At 41.4% G+C, this 27,530-nt stretch overlaps 1 protein-coding gene across 1 annotated transcript in view; it reads left to right on the forward strand.

The window, feature by feature from the left end:
- The window catches only part of commd10 (COMM domain containing 10), a 59,106-nt gene that overhangs the window by 3,729 nt on the left and 27,847 nt on the right, over window positions 1–27,530 (forward strand). The window contains exons 4-5 of the mRNA XM_083978873.1: window positions 1,000–1,155; window positions 3,176–3,286. Coding sequence (XP_083834999.1) covers window positions 1,000–1,155; window positions 3,176–3,286 — 267 coding nt within the window. The remainder of the gene's footprint in view (window positions 1–999; window positions 1,156–3,175; window positions 3,287–27,530) is intronic.

Below are 27,530 nucleotides of genomic sequence, written 5' to 3' on the forward strand. Positions count from 1 at the left end.
GCAGGCTTTTGAAACCGTAAGTTACAGCTTCAAGTCACAACTACGACTTGGTAGCGTTCCAGGTAACCCGTAGCTCGTGTTTTTACCATCCTGTTGTCTGTGAAAGTTCCCTATAACGGCCACTCGTAACTTCCGACCCGTGAACTCGTACCAGATCGAACTGGTATGACTTCACAGGAAGGAAAAACACAAAGTACGAGTTTCTTTGAACGCACCATGAGTTAGCAGCCCCCGCCCTTGTCAGGCATCAATTGGTCCTCGTGCTACGTCACCACATTCACGCGCATCCCTTGGCTGCACACACAGCCCTTCATGCCGTTCTCTCTCCTCATTGGATAACACTTGTATCCCACAAGGAAAATTTTCTCCTCGGGTTACAGCAGAGCAGAGTGACGGAGAGACTCGTGTTTAGGCTGAAATACTTCATGTAAGTGATTGCTGACGGAAAATAGGACTATTTAGGACTTAGATTAACAAAAACATTCCACTGATATCTGCTTTAATCATGGTCTTTAAAACTATTTTAGGGGTCAACGTTAGATATGAGGTAATATGCTGGAGACCAATGAGACTATGAAGATTTCCATCTTTTGTTAATGAAAAATGAGAAGAATGATGACGCTAATCCTCTTATATCTTAGTCATTTCTGTCCATATAACATATGGACTATTATTATCTACAGTAACTGTGCTCTCTAGAGACAATAATGACTGTAGACACCGTTTACAAGTCGTACAAATCTGCGGGTTGAAATTATATGATTTGATTAAGTTAATGTTTTATCTAACAAGGGGCCGAAAGCAAGAGAGAGAAGTTAGTGTCTGTAGCTTTTGTGTCTGTATTGTGAGCCCATTTCTCCAGCTGGGGTCACTGTTGCATTGTGGCAGGGTTGAGTTGAGTGTTTGGTGAATAGAAATGGGAGCAAGGATGTGAAAGTTGCACAGTTGTTGCACCTGCAAAGCATAGTTAATATAAGTCATGCCTCCTCTCCTCTGCAGGCAGTGTATCATAATGTAAAGCCGGCAGCCCTGCAGCAGCAGCTGGAGATGGTTCATCTGAACCCTGATAAGGCTGAAGTTTTCTCTCAGGCCTGGGCCACCGCCGGACCTGAGCTGGTGGAGAAGCTGAAGCACAATATATTTGCCCCAAATAAGGTACTGAACTTTGTCTATACCTACATCACACAATTTTAACCTGAACCTGATCATGTTTTAAAACAAAAATGTCAAATGACACTGATTATTATTGCTTTATACACATTGTTGTATTCCTTTGAACTGATCACTGTTTGGTGAGACGTTATACTAAATTGAGAATCAGCGTCAGACTATCCATATTAAGACTGACCTGCTTTTGTGTGAAGTTTATTCCAGCTCCTCGGTTTACAAAGAGTTTGCTCACAGTTCACACAAGTTGTCACATAAATTTTGAAACATGTTTCTCTCTGTAACTCGATTAGGCAGTGACACATCAAACGGCATTCGTTTCAACGTCAAGGGAGTTTGAATCTCTCAGGTTAAATAAGCAGCAGGTAGACCTCAGTCACAGTATGCTGGAGTTGTTGCTGCTGTCGTACCTTCAGACATCTCACCTGCCCGTGTCTCCCAAATCATCTCTTCCTCTCCCCCGCCCCATGAATTTGTTGCTGCCGGCTGAAGGCTGTGATGGCCACTGATCGTCAAGACGACCTCTGCTCCTGCTTTGACTTTGGACAGTTGTCAAGAGACTGTATATAACTGACATGTAGCTGTTTTCTCATCCACATATTCTATCAGCCAACTAAGATACGTCCTAAAATTATCATCTGTTGTCCCACTAGTGTTACTATCATCAGATAAAATAAGTCACCTTGGGACATGGGAAATTATAAAGTACATTTCCACTATATTTTGACATTTTATAGATAAAGTTATTCACTGATAATTCAAGAAAGCAGCCCGCACTACTCAGTCTACTAAAAAATAATTTAAAACTGAAACTATATACAAGTTTCATGGTGCACAAACGGGTATAACAATTTTTGTATGCTTAACATTGTGCACAAATATCTCCAATTTCAAGTTTATTCATCTATTAATATTTGATTTTGAAAAGGTAATTGTGCACATGAATGTCTAGAAATAAAGTTTTGTCTTACACGTATTCATAAATTGTTCAGTACGAATGCATTTATCACCTGACATCTGAAGTAGGATAAACTGATGTGAGCCTCTGAACCATTTGTGGTCAAGCGCTGGTGGAAAACTCAAGACATCTGACCTGAGTGTGGTTGGATATGTCAGCAGTATTGGGATTTATCTCTGTAATGATTGTTGATGTGCATTGTTCACTTGAATTGCATTACTTACTACATGAACTGACAGGGCGGAACATCCCAGTTAGCCTTCATGTTGGTCAGTTGTCTGATTGGCCAGCGCAGCAAGTTGTTCTTATGATTAACACTGTTGCTTACGTAGTCATTTTTTAAGATGAAATAATGTTAAAATACAGTATATGTATTTATTCCATTAACCATAATCGATTTTCTTGAGAAGCTACTTTGTGTATTTATTTGCATATGCTTAAAGGAGAATAACAGACTCATCATAGAGTTGTGGTGTTTATCCATGCTAATGTGGATGTTGTTCCAGTTTTAAAAAATGTGGCCCAGCCCTCCTCTACCTCACACCTGTCGTCTGACGCCATGGAAGCATCCAGACCCAATAAGTCACACATGGTTTATTGTTATGGCCTCTCTCTGCTTCATAAAACACTTAACTGCCCTGCCTTGACTCAGTGCTGCTAATCTATCACACTGCTACATCTGACTGATGAGGTATCTCCCAGTAAATCAGCCAGGCAGGCAGTGAATTGGTGAGATTGGTGTTTGGAGGCACTACAAGGTTTTCACCTGACTTTAGCAACAGCTGTGGGTTTTTTTTTTCACAGAAGATTAGAAATGTTGGAGAAAAGTTTTTGAGAAAATGAGTTATGAAGGACAGTCAAATCAAATCAATCAAATATATAGGCTATACCACTTATCAAAGAGCACCGAGAAGTTGCATAGTGAAAGCATAGTGAGGACAAGTGTAATAAAATATCAGCATATTCATAAATCTACACAAATTAACATTTTTTAGGCTTTATTATGATTGATTTGATATTAAAATAACTTTGGCATAATTTGTGTTTCAGCTGGAGTATGTTGGTTGGCAGTTGAACCTGGAGATGGCCCAGTCCAGCCAAGCCAGGCTGAAATCTCCCAGTGCTGTCGTCCAGCTGGGGCTCCACAGTGAAGAATCTGAGGTATGAACACACACCCGCTGTACACATACATGTGCTTTTAATGCGCCATTTATTAATTTCTTTTCTCTGTGTCTCTTAAACCTTCATGCTTCTCATATAAACACATTGGCCACAATGGAAATCTGCACTATCTGCTGTAATCGGAGACCTCTTCTGTGTTTATGCCAAACGAGAGGCATCTCCAATCTGTCGCTCTCTCTTTGCTAATAGATGGTAATCCCACTGGTGTCTGTCTTGACCCAGAGGTAGACGTACATCTGGCTCCGGAGTAACTGTAGTGTAAAGACCAGAGATCAGGGAGCTTGTTATCTGAAACCTCCAGGGTTTCTTTGTTCTCAAGAGTGACTCACTAGCTTGAATTGGACAGTATGTGCATTTATCGGCGTGTCTCGTTAAGACTAGCATTGAACTGTAGCCATTTATGCACAGTATCCCGCAGTATCCAGGCTTGTTTACAGTGCGCGTTATATTGAGTCTACATGTCTGCCTTATTGACGTAATTATTGGTCATTACGGTTTTCTTATTTATGTTCTTAATACTCAACCTTTCCATTTAGATATATGTCAATTTAAAACAAAGTAATACTTAAAGGATTTCGGTGCGGCATTATAATGAGGCGTAGCCCTAAGTGTTTGCATGTATAAACTAAATGTTTAGAAACATGATACAAATAGGATTTCAACTTTGATGATTTTCCACTGTAGTGTTCCTTGTTTCCATTCATTTGTATTCAGTGGAGTTTGTTTGGATCCCAATTAGCTAATAGCATGTAGTTACTCTAATAGCCAAGACCTCATGTGCCTCCTTCACTCATTTCTTTCTTTTCCACTGGGAGAAGTAATGCTCTGCAGCTAGCAGAAGGAGTGAGAACTTCACAAATGTGTTTTTCTTATTTCACATTCAATAATTTTCCACCACTGGAGTATATGATTTCTTTGAAATATTCTATCTAGACTTCATGTTTTGATTCTTCTTACATACTTGGTGAGATGGGATCAAGTGCTCTTGGATATTTTGACAAAATGTCAAAAGATCCACAGATCGTAAATTCTAGACACGAGTTCTGTTTGTTGCTCTGGATACCGAAATTTTTAGTTATAAAATTCAGGCATTTGTCTGGTGGTTTCTTCTTTTTTTTGTCACAAAATGGTGGGACTGATTATCCCCCAAGCCTGGATAGTGTTGTTCCAGCTGACTAGTCAAGTGTCTTTCTTGCACGCTGCTTTGTATTCAGTCCCTAGAGAATGCCGGTTTAGCCTAAACGTGGAATTAGGGATGACATATTCAAATTGCTGCCATCTCAAATTTGGGCCTATAGGCGTAAACTAGACAAAATATATGTTATTCTTTATCTTTGAGAATGCAACGGCAGAAGGAATTTTTTTTTTGATTTGGACTATTTTCTGCCATGTTTTCCCTAGGCTAGCAAAAGAGGCATTAATTTATTTAAATCCACTTACACAATTCCCCTTGTGGGAGGAGATAGCTGGGGGGCTAAAACAAGGCTGGTTAAAAGTGGGGAGGGATCAACTTCAGTGAATGTAACTGAGGTGCACATCCTGTGGTGAACTGCAGGGGGCACTGTTGTCTCACTGGTTGCGAAGCATCCCTCGGGCGCAGTGAAGTCTCAGAGCAATGGATAGAATACCTTGTTCAACTTTGTATTAAGGCAGTTTGAGTGGGAATGTTTTGTCTTTTTATTTTCATCCATCATTGTTTCCTGATTATAGTAAGTTTGTTTCCCTCCAAACTCACGGGGAATAGCTCAGTGCAACTTCTGGTATGTCAAAATACTTGCAATGACTGAGAAGTAAATTAGTTCTGAATAGAAATTAAATTCAGCTGCAAGTGTCATTCTAATTGCAGAGCAGATTTATAACACCCTCACTTTTAACTGTCTGAAAGAGACGGGGAAGGCAAAGCTGCAAATAGAAGAAATTAGAGGATTAAAGGTAGGAGAGGACAGGAGGAGAGGAGGAGGATGTAAGGATATAAGGAAGAGGATCTGAAGACAAATTAAAAAAAAAAAAGTAGGGGGTAAAAAATAGGGAGTAAAAATAATGAAGATGAAGAGGATAAAGGAAAGAAAATGAAAGAGAAGGAGAGGAAGGCGAGGGTGGCCGTCTGTATATTATTGATTGCTTGGAACCCAAATGGAGAGTTAGAGTCTCCCATCTGACCAGCCTCCTGCTTCATTAGCACTCTCCCTCAGGAGGAAGAGGAGGAAGAGGAGGAGGAGGGAGCTTCACATTTTCCCCACTGAACAATATGTGACATAGAGTGTATATACAGTACAGTGGAGCGCGTGTTGGATATTAAGATATAATTTTCATGGAATTATTTATTATCAGGGATTTGTTTCCCCCTCTGCCTCTAGAACCAACAACGTATATTGAAATTATAGCTCACTGTTTCTGCCTCCATGCAGCAGCCACCCAACCCGGGTAAGCTGCTGATTCCCCTTAAAATGAATTTGTATGGGGTGTAAAGTTGATGTACTGCAGGAGCATTGCAGTGCATCGTCACTCAGGTAAATGTCCTCACACCTTCCCCTTAGTGACATCTCTGCTTCATCCTCATAAGGACAAGTGGAAATGGCCTCATTCAGTGTCGGTATGACACGAGACCTGTTGCGCAGCTTGTTTGTTATCCCAGAGGAGAAGCGGCAGAGACAGAAAAAGACTTAAGCGATCTGCTGTCAGAAGGAAAAAGAAAATAGAAAAGAAAGAGGATCCGAGCTTGGGACAGAAGGAAGAAGGCAAAGATGCAGAGGAAGGTGAGAGGAAGGACGAAAAACACAGGAAAGACGATGAGGAAAACAGGAGAATGACAACAGAAAGCTGACATTGGGAGGAGATGGAGATGAAGAGAGGGATGGGAAGGTGACAACAAAGATGAAACATGCTGAAGGAGGGTGGAGGATGTGTTTATATTTCTCTTGCATGTCAATGTGGGACAGCGAAGTAACAGAGTAATGGAAGTTTAGAGTTTCAGTAAATGCAGAGGTGGTAATTATAGTATGTAGATGTCTCTTCACATCAGCCAGTTACAGTTGCAGTTATTAATGGTTTGAAGAGTTTCCCATTCATCAACTTAGATAAGAGCACAAGGACTCTGTGTCTTTTACGTGCTATGCACGCTATCTACACTACAGATGACCAAGTTTGCTTCTTTTCCGACTGCACAGACCATTAAACATTAAATACACAATATCTACCCATTTTAATTCTGAGGTGTGCTGTCTGCAGAGAGTTGGTCTTTGTGGGACGAAGTTTCACTTGAAGAGAAGAAACTAAAACACAACTAATAAATGGCTTTCTGCCGAGTACCTGGTGCATGTGTATCCTCTCTTGACTGCTGACGTGTGGAGCCAATGCAGGTCTACTTTTTTTTTTTTTTTTTTTTACCAGTTTTTAAAGTTGCTGAGTTTCTCCTGGTTATGGTCTTGTGCTTCAGAGACTCTTCCTCTTCTGTAGATTTAAGTTTTAAGATGAAGAGTATAGGCTGAAAGAGGAATCATCTAGCTTTGGCTTGTAAACCACCTGTCAAAGTCAACTCATGCCTCCTCATCAAAGGTTGAATAGTACCCGAGGCTGGCGGTGGGGTACTGAGTATTTTATTTTTAAGGAACAAGCAGATGTCTTAATAAATAAGGAGCAGAAAAAATGTTTTTTGTGTTCTTCTCTTTGATCTTGTTAAGGACCCCAGGGAGGACACCACTGATTTAGCTAGACAATAATGGTAACAGCCAAACTGAAACATAAGCTGGCCTGCTCTCTCTTGTGCTCTCTCTCTCTCTGTCTATCTCTCCCTATCACACACACACACACACACTCGCTATCATTTTGTCCCACTTTTTTCACAGTATCCATTTGCCCTTTTATTCATAAACATGCAAGTAGACACTCTGATGTCACTTTAATGAGTCTGAAAGTTGAATTCCCTTGCTGGTCGTGGTCTCTCTCTCTCTTTCTCTGTGTCTGTCCTGTGGCATTAGAATGAGCCTCTGCTCTGCCGACCAAGGGTAGGGTGACATTTATAATACAGAACATCCACTTGCAAGGCAGCCACCGTCGATTTCAATATTTATTGTGGGCATGCTAGGCCACAAAGGCACAGGGTAAGAGCGAGTGAGCTAATGTAGCTTCCACATGCTGGCTCAGACTTCAAAGGATATGTGTAGCTGATAGCTTCAGACAGACTTGATGAGAACTGATAAAGCAAAGCTTTTTTGAGTTTCAAACCGCAAAAGGAGGAAAAAAATATACTTAATGCAGCTTTAAGACACTTTACAACAAAATCCCAAACAGATTTCACTTCTGTTCCTCCAAAGGCCCCAGAACATTCAATTACATTTGTGAGCAAGGGCAATTTTCTCCCAGAGCAAGAATCTCCACTTTACTTGATGGAAGTTCTTGAATGACTTTTTTATTTGACTTTTGTGGCATTTTGACAATATTGAATAATAACACCCAAGTACTTAGTTTCTTAGATTTTGAACATTTGTGGGGTTTGGACTGTAAGCTGGTCAAGACAAGTAATGTGAAGATGTCACTTTAGAAATGAGCAGTTTGGGTATCTTGTGGAGTAATCAATTAATTGATTGCATCAAAACTTAAAAAAAAAAAAATCAATAATTCAAATAATGTCTAGCTGCAGTCTTTCTTCCCCCCTCAACAAGGAGATCAGAGGTTATGGGGTCAGCACCTCCGAACTGGAGGAGATACGATGTTTGGCTCCAGGTAATTTCAGTTTACTGATGGCTTTGACTGCGAGGCTTGGTTACTGTTTGCGTTTCCATTTGCACCGCTGCATTTTCTTTTCCTTTTCAATCTAAATCAAACTAAAAAGCATCTTAACTGCATCCAGCTCTTTTTTTTTAATGTGACACTCACAACCAAATTAATTTCAAGACTGCGGTTTGACAGCTGTCCATTTCTTGTGGCGCCTGAAAAGAGAAAACAACTTTATTTTTCTTTCTTTCAGTAGATATGATGTCAAAGTGTCTTAAAGAATAGATCCAGCTGTATCTTGTCTCAAATTTTAATAGGGGTGTCTGTAAGCATCACAGAGTCCCTGCTGTTAAATGTGCTCATTCATACAAAAGTGCTTTTGAATTGTCAGAAAGATCATATTCCTGTCAGATCAGAGTGTAGCAACATTTCTGAATCCTCCACATTTGCATTACTCTACCTCAGCAGACACTCTGCTCCCTCTTCCTCTTCAAGTACCTTCCTCTCTCTTTTTTTTATTAATCCCAAAAATAAATGTCATAATGCAATTCTTACTCCCTTTCTTTTATTTGGGACTTATTCATGAGTGAGGCTTCTATTTGTTGTTTGATTTTTTTGTGTCAAGCTGTCCCCAGCTAGCTCCGAATTATAAGCCAACTTTGTGGAAACCTGCTTGTTTTTGTTATCAAAGCATCAGACATGAAAGACTTTTCTTCTTGTGATTCTAATTTATATTCTCTGTTCTGGCTTTCAGCGCCAGTGCAGTAATCACGGAGGAACGGAAGCTCTTTGTTTGATAGCACACAACAGCTCGCACCCGTATGAAAACACACTCTCACTCGCACACACACATATTGTGTGCCCTGCCCTCCCAGTAAAGGCTGCGACTTTATTTATTAACACCGTGCGATGGGGAATGCAATTAAACATCCCATTTTGACTTCTTCTTCGAGGAGGTGCTGTGATGAGAGGCTCCCCGAATATCCCTCCCTGCCTCACGTGTCTCCATCAAACCGGCATCATGAGCAACAGGCCAAACTTTGAACACAGCTCAAAGCTTCCCGTGACGACGAGATCTTGCCTCCCACATGCTGTTGTCATGTAGACCCAACTAACAACACACCCGGAGTAGATCCAACCTTTTCATTTATCATTGGAGGGATTACATGGCCCGATCAATATATTGGAGAGGCTCTGATGTAAATGCTACCACGTTCAAATCCTTCACACCCAGCCACCCACCAGCCAGGAAGGACAAAGGCAGCTTTGTCTCAATCTCTACTTGCCTTGCTCTACATGTCCCAAGATGCTTTGTTGCTTTGTGTGCACATCTTTTTAAGGGTCTCCCTTTCTCTCTCCATCTCTCTCTGTCTCTTTCTCCATCTCTCCCTCGCCCTCCCCCTTTCCCACTGGTGATTTGTTTTTCTTCTCTGGGATTTGGGATCCTATTCATTGAGAGCACATTGTTCGGCTCTTATCCATTCCAGAGGATGGGCCCCGAGAGGCAAGAATGGGCGACTGTGGGTGCTCTCGTCTCTCCCCCCTCAACCCCTCGCCACCCTGCTCCTTGCTCCTTGCCATACGATGATGTCATAGCTTTTATTAGCTCCGGGGGTACCCATTGATTCTCTCTCCCTATTACACACTCTCTATATCTCCCTCTTCCACCCACCCCCACCTCCCCCCTAACCTTCACTTCTGTTTTCCTGCGCCAGTCCCTTTCCCAGATTCTTTTGCCTCTCAAAAGGCGCCTTGGGGATTTGGGGATGTTTGGATGTTGTTTAGCACACCCACGGTACATGCTTGACACCCAGATAGGGAAGCCATCAACCCCACAAATCCAACTGCAACTCCCATTTAAATCTCATTGATTTAACATCCCCCTTTTATTCTCACATCTCCCACTCCTGTGATCAGCTTCTATTTCTCTCTCTTTATTCAGCCTGTTTTGTTTCACACCCAGTCTGTGAAATAATCATTAATCCTCCGATAATGTGGTATTTACCATAGCCGGTAGCAATGGTAAAAAAAAAAAAAAAAAAAAGGTGCTTAAAACCGAGATATTCAGATGTGCATGTGTGTGCTTTTCTTCTTCTTCATTTCAGTTTTTTGTCAGAGTTTATTTGAGAGAAGCTGCTCTGCCTCTTGGCTGAACTGTGCCAGGGTGAGAAATCTATTTCAGTTTAAACAAGACGCACTGATTGCAGAAGCACAGAGCCAAATCACATCCATTCATTCCAGTGAAAGTTGGCTGATAGGCGTACACGGGGTAAAAAGGCTGGGGTCTTTTATGAAAATGCCAAATGTCTGTAATAAGTCAGATACATTATCGGATCATGAACAGGTTCGAGGTATTTATTCATGTGGTTTCAGTGTCCTCGATTGTTGTCGCATTCTTTTCTTGTCTGATTTGTGCTGCATTTCATGTTGACAACAGTCGTCTTTGTCTGCTCGCATCTCGCTGTGACAGGATATAATGGCAATGAAAGGATATGAGCCATAGGCCGCTTCCCTTCCTTGAAATAATGATTATAATGAGTGGGTTTGGAGCCTGGCACTGTTGTCATCCGACATGCAGTGATAGGGCACAGAGTGCTTCCTCCGCCTGTATCAACAAATTGTCACCAGTGTCTTGCGGAACACCCAACCTCTTTGATGCAACACTTATTTTTGACTGTTTTGTTGAAAGGTAAAGTATTGCTTTGGTAAACAGGTTCAAAGTGGTATGTACAGTACTTGGTAGAGGTCTGGGAATCCCATGAGATGTTTCAATAGCAACGCAGGTGCAAATGTGGGGGTTTTGGTGCAGATACCTTTGGATACGTATCATCGGATCTTTCGTTACCACGTTTACACAGGTGGCATGATGTGAAAGGAGCAACCCAGCAGAGCAGCAGTTTCAGTCCTCAGTGTCTGCGCAGGATTCGTTCAGGCACAGTACTGAGTGCATGTCTCCCGAGTTTTGGCAGCACTGAGAGCAGAATACACAATCACTGCGGTTACGCACATAAAACTGAAGAAAATGGGCTTGAGGTGTAAAAATACGATCCGACTATGAGCTTCAAGCGTGAGAGAAGCACCAAATATTGCACCTGTGTTCATTTAAATAGAAGTGTATCTGCTCCATCAGGTGCATTTGTGATGGACAAAAGTAAAACACAGTTGAAACCTCTTGTGCAGACAAAACTTTATTGGACAAAACAAAGACATGATTTTCTACAAAACTCTTTCATTTAACAGCAGGAGGTGACATACAAGAGTTGTTCCTCAAAATAAAATTCATAAAATTACAAAATTATGACTTAAATTAGTAAACATGTTATTAAAGAATAACTAAATGTGATGTACAAATCTGACCAGATATTTCGTGCCAACTTTTGGTACTTCATTTTAGTTCCAGCACTGCTCAGTGCTCTGATGTCTTATTTAGGACATGAACTGAAGAGCGCTGCCAAGAAAGGGAAAACTTAGTTGTCTCTTATCTTAAATGCTCTGTATTTATGGATGACACCATATTAATGTCATGATTCTGAGTTGTTGGTTAGTGATGAAAGGTTTTTACTTTTTAGGGACAGCTCATGTTTTTACTGAAAACTTTCTAACTCTCCCTCTTTCTCACACACACACACACACACACACATTTTTGTCCCCCCCACCTCCTTGTGTATGAGAACGACAGTGTCTACATACCATGGGGGCATAGGCTGGGTGCCTTGGCAATCCTCTAGCTCTGCCACATCGTGGAAAAAACAGGCCTTACAGTTGTGAATAGCAGCCGTTACTTGTCTTGTGCACTCTCTGTCTCTTACACACACACAGCTCAGTTGCCCATGACCCCCACTCCAACATTTTGCCAACCTAATACATTAAAATGCATACTGTTTCAAAATGGGGGCCTTGGCTGAAGGGGTTGAGTGCCACTTATCCGAGAACCTGGCACTCCGATGGTTAGTGAAGGCTCACACTACAAGATGTTGCCTAGCTTCGGCTTTTATTCAAGCCACCCCACACACATTTAGAAGATTAGGGTTTGACGCAGCCTTTTCAGACTATGTGATAAGCAGAATCAGAGGTGAAGATGAAGTTTGATCAAAGAAATGTGACTTATGAAACTTGTACTGGGGGGGTCTGGGTGCAAGATGCAAAAGAGCCACATGGCTGTATCTAATATTAGTCAACTTTGTGCATCCAGTGCCTCGCCAATAAAGCTTTTCTCATAGTGGCCGCTCTTCAGTCAGAACATCTTTTCTCAGCCCTGAGTTTATGGGCTTGGCAGCAGAGGCTGCTACATGACAAGGCACCATCCTTCTCTCTCCATATCAGGCAGCGGTAACTAGCTGCCACCGCCATAATCATCTTGTTATGGCTCACACACGGCTCGTGTTCCTTGGCTTGTTTATCCTGGCGCTTGGGCTGTTGAGTGCCTCCATTCTCCTTGGCTCTCCAGCGTCAAGCGTCTTGATTTAGAAGCTCTTAAACAGGAAGATTTATTTTGGGTTTAAGAAAAAAAAACACCCAGGGATGGATTTTTGGAAATGTTTGACAATGTTAGATTATTTAATGGGACAAAATATCTTTCATTTTCCACTACAACTGCGGGTTATAGGTTATAGAAGTTGAATGTGTTGAAAATAAGGTTGAACCACATTAAAGACATTGTAGCAAAGTTAAGAAACTAACTTTCTGTCATTGACACCCTTTTCTTTTAATCTTGTATTTCATTTGTCAATAACAAATCTCAAGTAGATACAAGGTCTATAGTGGACATACCTCTATAATTATGCCGTCAACTTACAACTGTACAAGAATAATCTAGTGAAGTGATTACAGGTTGCAGTGCAGCAGCCAAGGGGTTGATGTAGCGTTGATTAACAAGTAGCATTTATTTCAGTCACATTACTATTCTGTCAACAGGACTGTGTAGTAATGGAATTTGTATAGAGAGTGACTGAAACATGAGGTGCTACTGAGAGACAACTTGTGTGCTAAAAGTCAAAATAACTTCTCAGTTAAAAGCTGTGGTCCTTGAGATTTCATGCCTGGTTGATTAGGTACCAGGATTTGGTTTACCTTGCGAGGTGTGTAGCTGGTCGCCTGCAGCTCTTCATCTAGCACCTCATGACTGCACCTTCTTGTTCCATTACCCTCTACAAAAACGAAAACTGATACTATGCCCCTCAAATTAAAAGTTTAAAGTATGAATTTTTGATGATTCATCACAGTTAGCGCTGATCTCAGTGACAAAGACACTGTACAGTTACTTCCTCTGACAGCCCCATGCTTCAGCACTTAATTGGAAATGTTCAGTTTGTATTAACTTAACACAGCTCTGACACCGCTGTGGGAGAGTGAACGGTAAACAGTTTGTGTGAAGGCAACTTGTATCCATCTCTGGAGACTTTCCCACTAACAATAGAAACAACAAAACAACTTTATTTAATATGAAAAAAATATCAATTTGGCTTCTAACTTTCAACACACTCCTAGCCAATTAGTTGTTAGTTGACATAATGCACCACTTTGTTGCCACTGTATTCACCAGATAGAGAGGGAAGAGGAGAATTTTAAACAAATTCTGGTATTGTGTTGATGTTTTGTATTGCGTTACATGTCTAAGGCTTTTTCAGATGTGTCCTCATTGGTGTGGGCATGGCCTAAATTCACGAGTTGAAAGGCTCGAGGGTTGAGCTGAAAGTCTTGTAAACATTAAGCCTTGGATAAATAGTCTGCAGAGGCAGAGCTCCTTCTGCCCACGGATAAACTGCCAGCCATAGTCATTCCAATTCAGGGTTTGGCAGTTTTTAGGTGCTTAATGTGATTTGTCTCCTTTCAATGTTTGCACTCTCCATCTAAGAGGTGTGGGAGGTGTGAACAAACAATATGAAAACACCACGGTATTTCCAGACATCTCTTTTTTTCTTAGTCAGATGCCATTCAACATGGAATATACTGCGTTGCTTTTAAACTTCAATTCAGTATTTTCCTCTGTCTCCCTGCCTGTGATTCAGCTGCTGTGTCTGTTTTCATTTCTTTGCTGATCAGTTTTTTTTATTGGCCTGTGTTTACGTTCAGGCTCCATCTTTTAGTGTCCCTGTCTCTTGTTTTCCTTGATGCTTATAACATTATTATATTTAAAATATTGCTAGAGTGAGGCATATACTATATATGTAGGGGTGTGTGTGTTTAAGCAGTGCAGTAACAATGGCAGCTGATATTGATTCTGGACTGGAAATAGCTTAAACATTTTTCTAATATTATTTCAACAAAAGCATGAGGATTGTGGGGGTCTGGGAGACCGTAAAGCAGGTCATGGCGATCAATAATGGACAAATCCTGGCTAACAACCCTCTCTGAGCCTGTAGCTCCACTTTTGGAGAGGTGAATATAAGCTGCAACAGTGAGCCCCCATTACAAGCATATATAAGTCATATAAGACTTTTTTCTCTTTTCATTTAGCATATTTTCATTTTCCTACCTGCACACTCACAACCCCCCCCCCCCCCCCCCCCCTGTTCCTCTACCTTATGTTGCATCTCCTGATTGTTGCTCTCTGTTTGACTAAAAGAGAATGAATGAGAGGAAAAACACACTGCGTTGCAGTTGGTGGGAAAGCTATTTTTGGCTGCTCTAAAAAGGATGAGTCACAGTGACATATGAATAGATAAGAAATGATCCTTCCATCACTTACGAAAAAGCCACTTTTCCCTTTCCATCACTGCCACTGCCACATCCACACCGCTTCTTGCTGTCATTAACTTGCCGTCTTTGCACTCATCTTTCTGTCTCTCTTTCAATATATGATGTACCACTTTTTTACCCCCCCTCCTCGGTTTTTCTCTACTTCTTAATGAACTTGCCTTCCATCTGCCTGGCTTGTTTGTTGTGGTGATAATTGGAGCACGCATCACACTGACAGCAAAGGCCCATGACAGTTTGTGTGTTTAGAGCACCACATATGTCACCTGCTATTATCAATATGTAACATTATAATTAATACAGAATTTACACATCTCGCAATAATAGAGGAGAAGCTGAGGCTCACATGAGCAGATGTAAGGAGGGCCCTATGGAGCCGCCGTAACATCTCAATGCTCTGAATAAACAGAAGCAATTCCACGTCCCATTGATTTAATCAGCTACACAAACCGTGATAGGCTGTCAAACGCAGCTGAAACTGTCACACAATGTCAACATTAAGAGCAGTGGCTGTATCCTTAGGAAACCCTAGGTGTGGGCGCGTTTTCTTTTCAAGCAAAAGCAATTGTTAATGCTTTGATGAACTTGCCTAAGATGTGGTGATTCAAGTGCAAATAATTCCCACTTTTGATTTTATATTCAACTAATGGTTAAAGGCATCAGTACGCATCAAATACAGTTGCAAGCACATTATGTCTGTTGCTGTCACATTGGGTATCAGTGTCTGAAATCCTCCTCTTCCTACGTTGTTGATGTCCAACTATTTTGTTTTAACTTTTCCAAGAGCCTCAGTCCAACTTCTGTCATTTTCCGTGCGAGACACCGGGACGGGATGCCTAAAAGTCGTCTTGTGCCTGAACAGACATAAACACTATTTACTTTAGACATGGACAGCCAACGCTTCATAATAACTGGTCTTTTTCAAGCCACAAGAATAGATGATCAGAATACAGTGCTTTATTGTACTGTTGAGTTCTCTAGATTACTCTTTGAGGGAATGAAATTACAGTATTTACATATATATGTCTGTTTATATATATATATATATATATGTGTGTGTGTGTGTGCGCGCGCCTGTGTTAGAAAGAGGATGGAGAAGTTGAAACAGCAGATATGTGAAACTTTACTTGATAAATCTGATAAACAATTCACTTTTAGTAAAAATTGCTGATGATTAGCTTCCAGTCAGTTGATTAATACAACAGTCACTTCCACCCTACTTTGTACTTTGTACTTGATCTTTATCAGACTGGTTGTTCGTCAGGATGGAAAAATCTATGATTGCCAGCCAACCTTTTGTTTCAAAGAAAAGGTACAAGAGACTTTATTTAGCAACGATGAGTCTTGAGTATGACTAATGTGACAAGTTCCTTCCCATGTAGCACGGAGACAAACCTCAACAAACAACAGGTATAAATCTTGCATCTTCCCTCTGAGAATAACTGGAGCTCGAGTTTCTAAATATTGCATGATTGTCCTCCAAGTGAGCATGGGATGATTACAGGTGTCCATCACAACAAAAGAAACATCGGGCGGCGTTGAAAGAGCCTTTGTTTCAGTGTAGACAGCACACTGAGTCATATTTGAACCTGTTCACATGTCTGCCTGTCTGTTTCCTGATAATGTGGGTCAGAGAAAATCCATCAAGACAGAGAGAAAGAGAGACAAAGAGAAAATAGTATCCCTTATTCCACATGTGGCTGTCATCTGCCTGCCTGTCAGGCGGTGCGCTCTTCTCTACTATCACAGACCATAATACCTCTTATTAGCTCCAGGTCTTAGCTATCCAGCTATATTTTGTTTGCAGCTTTAGCAACCGTGTCAGTTCCCCAGTAGCTTGTCTGATGGGAGCTGAACACTCTGTTCTTTGTTTAGAGCTTGTGCTATGAATTATAGATACAGGAAGCTTCTCCGATATGTCACTTTCTTGCGCTTGGTAGAACACACACACACTGACACACAACACACACACACACAAGTCAAATCTAGACACAATGCAGACACACACATGCACTCACGCAAAAAAACTGAAAATTGCATATTGATGTATATGTATATGAGTTGAGCCAAAATCATGTGCATGCAAGTTGACAAATACACAGTGGAAACACTCAGGAACACACACACACGCACACACACATCAGGTGCCGTCCTGGGAAATTGTTCTGTTTTGTTCCAAAGGCTTTTCAGAGTCGCCCACAGCGCTCTAAATACATACACCCTTGGAAAGCTGCTCTGGTTTGGTTGCTTTTACTGTTCTTGTCAGATTCATACTCGATGAACACACACACACCCTTGTACACTTACCTTTGTGGGGAACAATCATTGATTTCCAAAACCTGTCTAACCTAACTAACTTTAACTTAAACCCTACTTCTACTTGTAATCCTTCAACAAATCTTAACCTCCAGCTCCAGCTTGTGCAGTTTTTAGACCCTACAAATAGTAAAACTAGCACACATGCCAACAAAATGCGTAGGCAATAATCGTTCTAATAATTGGGTAATAATCATGTTGTCACATCAGCCTATGGGGATCAACGTGTGCTCTCTGGTTGTCTGCTCTTTCCTGTGTCTCTTCCTCCCAGCGATAGTGAAAAACTCACACACATTCTCAGCAATAAGCTTTCACACATATTTTCACAAACTGGGATATGGCACATGGTATGTTTTGGTATCTGCTGAGATGTTAATTGATCGCTGTTCATTCTGTTTCTGCTCTGCCATACTGCGCCATTGTGTTGCCTTGTCTGGTATGTGGGTGTCTACTCGTATGTGTGTGTGTGTGTATGTGGTGGTGGAAGTTTATGCATGTTGATCTTAAAATGGAAAATCTAGTTTCATACAGCCTGGGTCTTTGTTTTGTAGTTTTGGCCGTCATCCCCTATGACTGATGATAACATTGATGCTTCGAGCTTGAGTGTGACAACATGGTTAAAAATAACGCAGTCACGTGATCAGACAGGTTTTAAACAAACTCCTATAAACCAAACAAAACCAAAAGGGTAGACAAAAGTCAGTGATAACAACATTTCCCCAACTGTCTGTTATAGATGTCTATCACATTTAACAGAGACAGATCCCATATTTACATCGACCTTAAGTAGTTCTTGCATAATATCCGTGGTTAGAACAGACATTTCAAATGCACCGACCTACATTTTACCTCCAAATGAAGAGTTTTCAATAACCTACCTGAACGGGTGTATTGTCTGACTGCCTGTTTTTCTTTCCCATGTCTGACTTTTCCGAAGAAAATGTCTAGGTGGTCCCAGATCTTAGCAATTACTTTTGTGAGCACACTGTTATCATAACTGGCCCAAACTACAAAAATAAGATTTTTCCTTGAAGGAGAGTCTCCGCTGAGTTTATCCTTGCATGTGCACACCCCTGGTCAAACAGTCTATATTTGGGAAACCGAGTAACAACTCCCAACTGGCCCCAAAAGCTTGACTGCAGTGAACTTGCACTCAACTCCATGATGTCACCAGGTGTTAAATCTGGAGCTTCTCCAAAGATAATAATTTGAGCGAGATGATAAATGTGTCTGGAAAAGCACCTTGGAGCATTTTCTGGGAATACAGAATAGATTTTGTGGTCGTGGACTGCCAAAAGCACAAGGTAAGAAATCTCAGACAAAGCAGCTCTGAGTCCATAATAGGAGGCTCAACAGTGAGAGCAACTCTGGGCCTCCAGAGCTCTGACAAGCCCGACTCCTTCTTAATTTCTCTTCTTAATTTGACATCTGGCTGTTGTGCACAATCACAAATATTTATTGGAGAATGGTAGCAGCATGGAATAAGAGATAAATTCTGAAATTTAATGATGTTCTTTTTAATGTCAGTACAAACTGACTAATGGTAAGTGTTGCTTACTGTGGCAGGAGTAATATTCTAAGGACATTAGCCGGCCATGATCTGCTGCTGCACTGCGACTGTTTTCTAAATGATATAGGAGGAGTGCGGGGAGAACGGAGGAGTAAGCACTTTTGTTATCATCTCCTTGTCAGATCCTCACAACCACAGCCCTCTATTACACTGCTAATAATAGAGGCAGGCTTTATCACTTGGATCACTATCGCACTGGGAAAGAGAGGGAGAATGAAAGAGATGCTGCCATGCAATATTGACAAAACTCATTTTGTGATTCCTTTTTCCAGAATATTGTAAAGAAGAAAAGCAGCAGACAGGCAGCTGGAAAGAGATGTTGTTACTGAAAGCAAGTTTTTTTTTTATGAATGTTTGATTGGCACCCTAAAGAGGAAACATAACCTGGGTAAAGGAGTGTTTCTCTGCAGTCTTTGTAGCGCGAAGCTGAACATGTGTGGGTGGGAATAGGTGGAGCGAGGTTTTCTCCTGGTTTGCGCTCTATCCAGTAAAGCCAGTCTGGGTGAGATGGAGTCCCATCAAACAAGAAAGAAAAAAAAGAAGAAGAAGAAGTCGGATCAGAGCTGATATCTTTGCTGCATCAAGGCCCACCTGCACTGTATCAAAGCTGCACTCGATCCCCTGTGCTATCTGGCGTAGCCTTGATGGTGACGGATCAGGTGCAGCCAGGTTAGCCAGGTGGCGGTGCACAAATGTGTTTGGTCAAAAACAAAGCTCGGGGGATGAGAGATAGCTCCAGATGCATGCTCGGTGGCCCCTTGTTTGTTGTGGTTTCTGTTGTTGCTTCAGATGTTGGCTGACATCTTGAAAATGTAAAAAAGAAGCTGTTTGTCTAGCTCTGTGAGGAGTTCTTGAAGTTTGGTCTATTTGTAGAGCTGGAAAAAGTCAGTTTGAGGCAACTGAAATCTCTAACATATTAACTTTTTTTGTTTTAGGCTTCGTGTCAAACGCTTGCGTGATTTAACTTTAACATTTAAGCCTCCAAGTCCATTATGTGTTTGACATTTATTTTTGTGCACAACAAAGTTTAACAAGAATTTATGAGCCTATTTTTAATGACTAGGATTATGCAGTGATGTTTCCTTGGGTTATTCTACAACTTTGATCACTAGCACAAGCCTTTTCCATATTGTTTGGAGCAAAAAACTCCCACAGAACTTGCATTAGTGTTTGTACTTCTGCACTGTCAGAACAGTTCTGCAGAGTCTGTGCAGAGCCGAGATATGAAGGCTTTGAACACACAAAATCTTTCTGAAATGCATACACATGCAAACACACAGTGTCCATCTCCGGTTTCCTTTCTCAAAGACACATATCCACAAACGCACACACACCCTTTGGTCATATATTCTCTTTGCTGTGTCAGGGTGTGCTGGCTGACTTGCCTCTCTTTGAATACACTCCGACTGTGTATATGTTGACTTGCCTGCATCAGTGAGTTTGCTGGAGGCGTAGGCGTGCATACATGACCACCTGAGAATATGTCCTGCGCAATGTATGTATGTGTACAGTGCAGCGGGGTCCGAGACCACTTTCCCATTCACTTGAAATGTACTTTCAGTAGCTGGATTCTTCTTGTCTGTATATTTGAGAGTGTATTTCAGAAAGTTTTCTTGTCTGTTATGAATAATAGAGGGAGCTGAATCCAAAAGTGAAAGCAGTCAAACTGACAGCCGCGTCTTTGATGGCTTGGTCTTTTAAACACTGAAAACCAATTAGATGGGTCAGGGGCCTGGGGAGCACGACAGATAAGAACCCCCGTGCCACTGTTCTGTCATCGGCAGCTTCAATCAACACTCTGCGACGGCTAACACACACACAGACACGCACACATGAAAGAGGTTCGTGCAGACACTCAGGAGCTACAACTGTGTTGAACAGTTTAGTTATCTGGGTGGCACTGGAGCTATGTTTCCGTTCAGCTGTCAAGTGGATTATAAGAAAGCTTTTTGAAATACAACTAAAAGAAAAATGGAAATTAGTTTTCAATCGGATGGATTTAGATATTTAGGTAAATGCCTCAATGGTTCTCGGTGTGGCTGTGTGCGAAAATATCTGTAATTTATAAAAACGCACCGATTGATTGACATGGTGCAGTTTTATTATGTGTCTATAGTCTCTATTGTCTGCTGCTATTGGAAAGAAAAAGGTTCATTCAGTATCATAATGCACAATTGATTGGCTGTGCTTTTATGGGCTCTTAACACAGTCCAGCTGACATTTCCTGCAGGTAGTCAGATGTTGTTTTCTTGTTCAAGATTCTCTTATTATTATTTTTCAGAATATCAAAAGCCATATTCTGCTTTTGTGCCACCAACTTCCCTATTTTCACATCATTTCTTCATCTCCAGCATTCATCTTATGATTCATTATGGTTTTTGTGAAATGACTTAGTTGAGGTCTATTGTGTATCTTAAATGCATTCATTGCTGCTTTTTCAGAGTACCACAAAAAGTGACATCAACCAAGAATCTTTAACAAAAGACAGCTGCAGACTCACTGAGATTAATTCTCTCATTTGCAGTGATGCGGTGTCTACAGTTTTACTTCTCTCTTTGTCATTTGAAATCAGTCATATTGCAACTATGGTTAAGGCCACACACAAGATAATGTTGCAGCGAGGCTTTGTTGTATCAGTTTCATGCAAGACGCCTTGTCTAGCCAACATTGTTCTGTTCCTTTTAAACCAGATAAAACAAAAATACAACTAAGCTGTATCTTAGCTGAGAAGCTGCGATATCTGCAGCTTTTTCCACTTTCTTCTTGAGCTATTTAACTTTTCTAATTGGCTTCTATATTTAAAGGCGGCAAATGTTACCGACATCCTCAGAAGATAGTCGTTTTCCCCCCAAAGCATTTCCTGCACAAGTCACTGAACTATCACTCCTGGGAGCAGTGTGGTCTCACATTTTGGATTTAGAACCTGGCAATACCTTAATCTGCATCTGATAAATTACTGCCAAGAGGACAGCAGTCTGGATTTTGATCGTCACTCTGCCTGTGTTATAACTTCTGTCATGTAGGTCGTCTTGTGGTGGATGTGCAGCAGGTTGCGTGATAAGTCCATGCGGCTTCCAGACAAAGCCATTGAACCAGCTACGCTCTGAGCTGCTGAGATAGCAGTGGCCTTTTTTCCTATTTCCTCGAGCCGTGTCACTTCGACCATTCAGCCAGCCAAATGTGCCAACCTCATCAAGGTGCTCGGCTCTGCCCTTTTCAATAATTCATCCCCAAATTTGCAGGGAGGAGTTGAGGTTTGTCTAACAGCTTGCCATACAGTGGAGTGTTTCTCCTAATTGGAGTGACATGCAGTCCCCATTGGTCAGTGCTAAATGTCATTAGAGCAACAGCCAAATACCATGTGCTGTTTGAGGCGAAGTCACAGACGCTACATTGGAAGTGGCAGTCTAAACTGTGGCTGACCTGACAGGGATGAATATGATTACAAGTGCAACACACATGCACACACACACAACAGCAGGTGCTCTTTATAAACATGAGCCATTCACTTGTGCTCATTCACACAAACGGTAAAAGCCCGTGAGCATGAATATTTCTAAATATTGTCTTACTTTCTTCTTCCCTCCTCCTTTTCACACATATTTCTTTTGTGAGTTTCTTTACACGCACACACGGCTACTGCACACAAATTCTAATGAACCGAAGCAGTTTGAGCCCTCCACTGCTTTCTTCATCCCAAGCTCTAACTAATGCAACACTTTAATAGCCACTGCTATTCTCTTGGAGCTAATTAGAGATTATACAAATGCACACACACATAGACACACATGCACCTAATGCACGCACATACATACATGCAAACTGTGCCCATAGTGCCGTGGAGAGGTATAATTACAAAGTCTAATTCCTGTATCGTTTTACATTATTTATGAAGTAGTGTTGCAAGTGTCACACTGACCTTCCTCTAATGATGCTACTCACGCGCATACGCACACACATACATGCGCTCTCGTGTTTTACAAGCATCATTTGCTAACAGATGTGAAGTGTGCGCTGACACACAGGCACACACATGTACACACACACACACGCAAAGCCATAGCCTCATAATTCCCTCTAGTGATCTGAATATCTCCCCACATTTTAAACTAACTTTAAAAGCCTTCCAAGTCGCTCCCAGCTGTGACTTGGTGGTGGTTCAACAGCTTGAAGGTTGCATTTATTTTCAGTTTGAAAATAGGTTGGTGAGAGCCAACTAAAACTGACACTGAAGCATTAAAGACAGCCAGCGTATTGTTTTAAGAGGGGTGGTAGCTGTTGGCACTGTGTTTGAACATCAGCATTAGCATTGTGCATTTGATGTGAATGTCGGAGGACTACAGTACCATTCAAAACATCTGACAGTGCTGATCAAGCATTCAGTAACGCCACTGTAGGTAGATTCAATACAAATGGCTCTCTCTCGTCTGTTCAAGTGTTCGCCAGTGGCCAAGATTATATGCTGCAGTATGACATTTCTTTTTTTTTCTTAAATCTGTTGCTATTCTCCTACACAAACAGTTTTGCTCCTACCATTTGTCACTATGCAGTAGCACAGAGAGAACAATGCCCAAGATGACAGCTTGTCAGATAGGCCAGAACATGCCAGTGGTGGTGGGTGGAGAGAGATAATCCTCATTGTTCTAAGTCTAGTACAAGTGTCAGAACCCACTTGTTTATGTAGGCGTCATCTGCCTCGATGTTTCAGAGGCTTTTGCCCCATCATACACATACAGTATATGTGTGTGTGTGTGTTTGCACACACACAAAAAACAGTAACACACAAATACTAATACTCACTCTTCCTGGATCATCATCCACACACATATGTGATATTGGTTTGTCACACTTTTTCACACAGACTAGTAAATGCATCTCGCAGGTGATTTCCATCGCATCCTGCTGTGTATGTCCGGAGAGCTGAACTCCACACAGTAAAAAACAGCTGGGATTTAACTTTGCCTTCAGCTGTGAGAGGGAAAATCCATCGAAAAAAAGAAAAAGAAAAGTTAACAGAGGTAAATGTTGCACGCTCCAGCTCACCAAGGCAATATTTTTCTCATTTTGGGTACACTGGGTATTTTATGAAGTCTCTGCTATTTCGTATTGCAAGTTTGAATCTGATCTGCAAACTGTAAAATAGGCATGCAGAGAAGACTCGAGACTTTGTTGAATGGATAAAGAGCGAAAGGAAGACAAACGGGGAGAGAGGAAAGTGTGACAAGACTTACAAAACTTCAGCCTCTTATGTTCTGCACAACATTTTGTAGAAGTGATCTTATTCTCTCTACCTTTGAGGTTTTTTTTTTTCTTTTTTTTTTTCTTGGTGCGCCATTTTTCTTCCACGCAAAAATGTTAGACATTGAGGGAATACTCCCGCTGTTGCCCTTGACCAAGGAGCTGAGTTTGGTCACTTGGTGCTGCGCTGTAAGTGCCTGCTGCTTCTCATTAGCTCGGCTAGGTCAAATGAAGATGATGAGTTTCCACAAGGGGAAGCAACAGATCTAACATTACTTAAAGCCTTAAGCATAAAGACTTGTGGAGTCCCTGATGGTTTTTACACATCTTATAAATGTGAAAGTTAAATTAAAGTCTCTTCATATTAAGAGATGTTTGTGACAAACTCTCTCAGCTAGAAACAAGTAAGATATAGATAGATGATCCTGGTGAATCTTTCTGGCATGTCTTTACGCTTCAGTGTCCCCTAGGAGTTAGCAGCAGGATACAGCAGGGACGTCTGTAATTTACACGTGATGTATTTGTGTGTGCATGGTTAAGTTGTTGCCCACTTCCAATATTCATATAACCAGTGTTCCTGCACTACCACATTAATATGAGACTTTTTTATAACCAAATACAAACTCCTCGTTGTCCCTTTAATTGGCTAAAGTGGTTCCAACCTTTTTTCCTTGAAGCCCCCCATGCTTCTGTCCAAGAGAAGCCACCGCATCAAAAGAGTAACGTGATCAGTTGCAAACTTTTATTTACAAAAATAAACAGCAGTTGTAGGTTTTTGTTCATATTGTTGTATTGTCAGAGTTTTGATTATCCAATGAGGTTTGTTATTGGGATTTTTTAATTTTATGCACAAAGCTTTGTGGACCCCATGAGATCTCTGGCACTCACCTGAGGGGGGCCCGGACCCCAGGTTGGGAACCATTGGACTAAACACACCATCACGTTGCACTGACTTTATGAATAGTTTTATCGTGTTATGGTACAGTATGGATAGATAATGGATGTACTGTAGTAGGTTGTAATTAGCGCAGCATTAAGCAATAAAGGCAAATAATCATAAATAGTGTTTTTGTATAATGTGATTTCATAGCAGAATATGTGGAAGACCCTTTGAAGTGCGACTTTGAAGGGTTGTATTACCTGGTCTTTATGTGTAGTCACGACAGTGGCCAGAGTGAATCACAATCTGTAATGAAAAATCTATTTATCAATCTAAGTGTAATCTGTCTCAGTGTTTAAATTAAATCTACCTTCCTCTCTCTCCTTCTCTCTCTCTCTCCCTTACTGAGCCAAGTGTCGCTGTGTCTCCACTCTGTTGTTTCAAATTAAAAGCCTCTGCAGTGCCGGGTAATTGAGACATTGTAGTGTCTGCAATAATTTACAGTAGTAACGAAAAAATGTATAAGGCAAACACTGCGCTTTTAGATGCCCTCCACGAGCCGAAACTCACTTGGGTGTAGTCGTTTTAATTTTTTTAATATGAGCGTGTTTCTCTGTCATGCTTCGGCGCACCCACCTTTTTCTCCATGCAGCTCACACACCCTCTATAGACACTCAAACAGAACCTGTTAGTGTGTGGTTTCGGAAAAATTGATATTTAATCTCAAAACATGTACAAAGGCATTTAGTGTGTGTGTGTGTGTGATTCCTGGGTCAGTCATTAAAACAATGCTTGTGGTTCACATTGCCAGTCTGCTATCCACACCTGCAGAGCCTCAGAGAACAATAGACAAAGACCTACAGTCTGTGTGTGTTTTCATGTCACCTCCATTTGACTTCCCCTCTCCGGGTCTGTGTGTCCTGTCACAGATCATGCATAAATTTGATCAACAGGAATGTTTTTCGGCATATTTTTTTCCCCCTTTGTCTTGTGACATGACTCATTCCACATTCTAGGTTAACTGCTCTATAATAATAAACAGTTTTATTCATTTTTCAGTGAGTGTTTATGTCTGCGGGTGACAAACATGACATAGTTAGCTGAGAAATGACAGCGGATTGGTGATTTACGGTTGTGAACCAGTTGTTGATGGATGGAAATATTATTATCGCTTCTGCGAAAGTGAAAACAGAAGCACGTTTGGAAAGATAGTTGCGTTTTGGCAGAAGAGAGACTGACAGAAAATCAACCTCAGCACTATTATCATTTATCTTTTAAATCATGTGAAATAATTCACTTCACATGCGTTGCTTTTCACTGACTGGATAGGATTTACTGTAGATGTGTTGAGCACCTGATTTGAATAAGCTGTCAGCCTGTTGTAAGCTTCACCCGGTCTCCATTTACTGGTCTGGTTCCTCCTGACAGTTTTCATAATGCGTTTTTTACAATTACGACCATTAAGCACAATTTCTCTTTCTAGCAAAACCCTGTAAGGAAAAGACTCTAGTCTAAACCAGACTTTTGTTTGGGGTTGATAAGCCTCTGTGTGTGCATTTATTTTCCATGCGTATCTGTGTGAATGCGCTTCCTTGAGTATGTATGTCAACCTCATTGTGACTGCCATGGAGCTGATAGTGGAAAGTGGGGTTGACAGTATAGCTTCTCCTCAGCCTCGCCTGCAGACCTGGGAAGCCTCGATAAGGCGCACCGCCTCTGAAGCCCCTAAAAAGACACATCGGTGTGGAGAGCAGAATGAAGAGATAGGGTAGTGAGGAGGAGGAGGGTGAGAAAGAAGAAGAAGAAGAAGAGGAAGATGGGGTAGGGTTGGTAAGGATGTAAAAAAAAAGAAATCCTCCTCTGCCTTTTGGCACTTGCTCCCAACGAGGCAGTTTTCTCCCTCTGCCATTACGTCAAAAATCCCCACAATCCTTTTAGTCACAGAAGAGATGGGAGAAGCCCTCAAAGGGAGACACACACGCGTGTGCACACACACACACACGCTCATGTTTTCACACACCCAAACTTGCGCATCTATCCTTGTGAGGACCTTCCATTGACATTATACATTCCCAAGTCCCTCACCCTCTGCTTAACCATCACAACTGAATGTCTAACCCCAACTCTTACCTTCACATGAACCATAAACCTCACCAAACCAATTCTTCACCATCAAAAACCATTTACAGGGATGAGGACAGGCTGAAATATGCTCACTCCTAAGGTCTAAAACTCAAACCGGTCCTCTCAAAGATAAAAATACAAGTAGACACACACACGCTGCCATTTTGAGGGTTCATCTTTGTTACCAGAGAAACTTAGTTAATTCTATCTGAAGGCATATTTCAATCTTGCCAGCGGCTGTGTTGCGCTAACAGTTATAAAACTCTCAGAGTTATCTTGAATATGCCAAAGTAAGTGACTGTGACATTAGACTGAGGGATTGGTTTGCCTTCTTGTAACATAGTGGAGTTTTAAAGTTGGATGGCCATCCATTTTTGAGAGCGAGAGAGCACGCAAGCTCGACTCCAAAAATCGGGAAAAAAAACCTTTCGCAGACCTTTCCAAAGTTTTTGAGATGATGAGCTTCCTTCTACAGAAAGCATATTTGACCTAAGATAGTGAAAGCGTGGCCGAAAACAACTCTAGCGTTTCAGGAGGCTCAGCAGAGGCTACGCTTCTGCTGTCTCTCACTTCTTGGAGGCTATCATGACTCGAGTGTGGAGACAGGAAGGGTTAAAGGTGGTGTTGATGTGTGCCTGTCTGTGGCTGTGTCTTAGTGTGTGCGTGTGTGTGTGTGTGTATGTGTG

This window comes from Trachurus trachurus (assembly GCF_905171665.1).
Source record: "Trachurus trachurus genome assembly, chromosome: 9".
Classification (NCBI taxonomy): domain Eukaryota; kingdom Metazoa; phylum Chordata; class Actinopteri; order Carangiformes; family Carangidae; genus Trachurus; species Trachurus trachurus.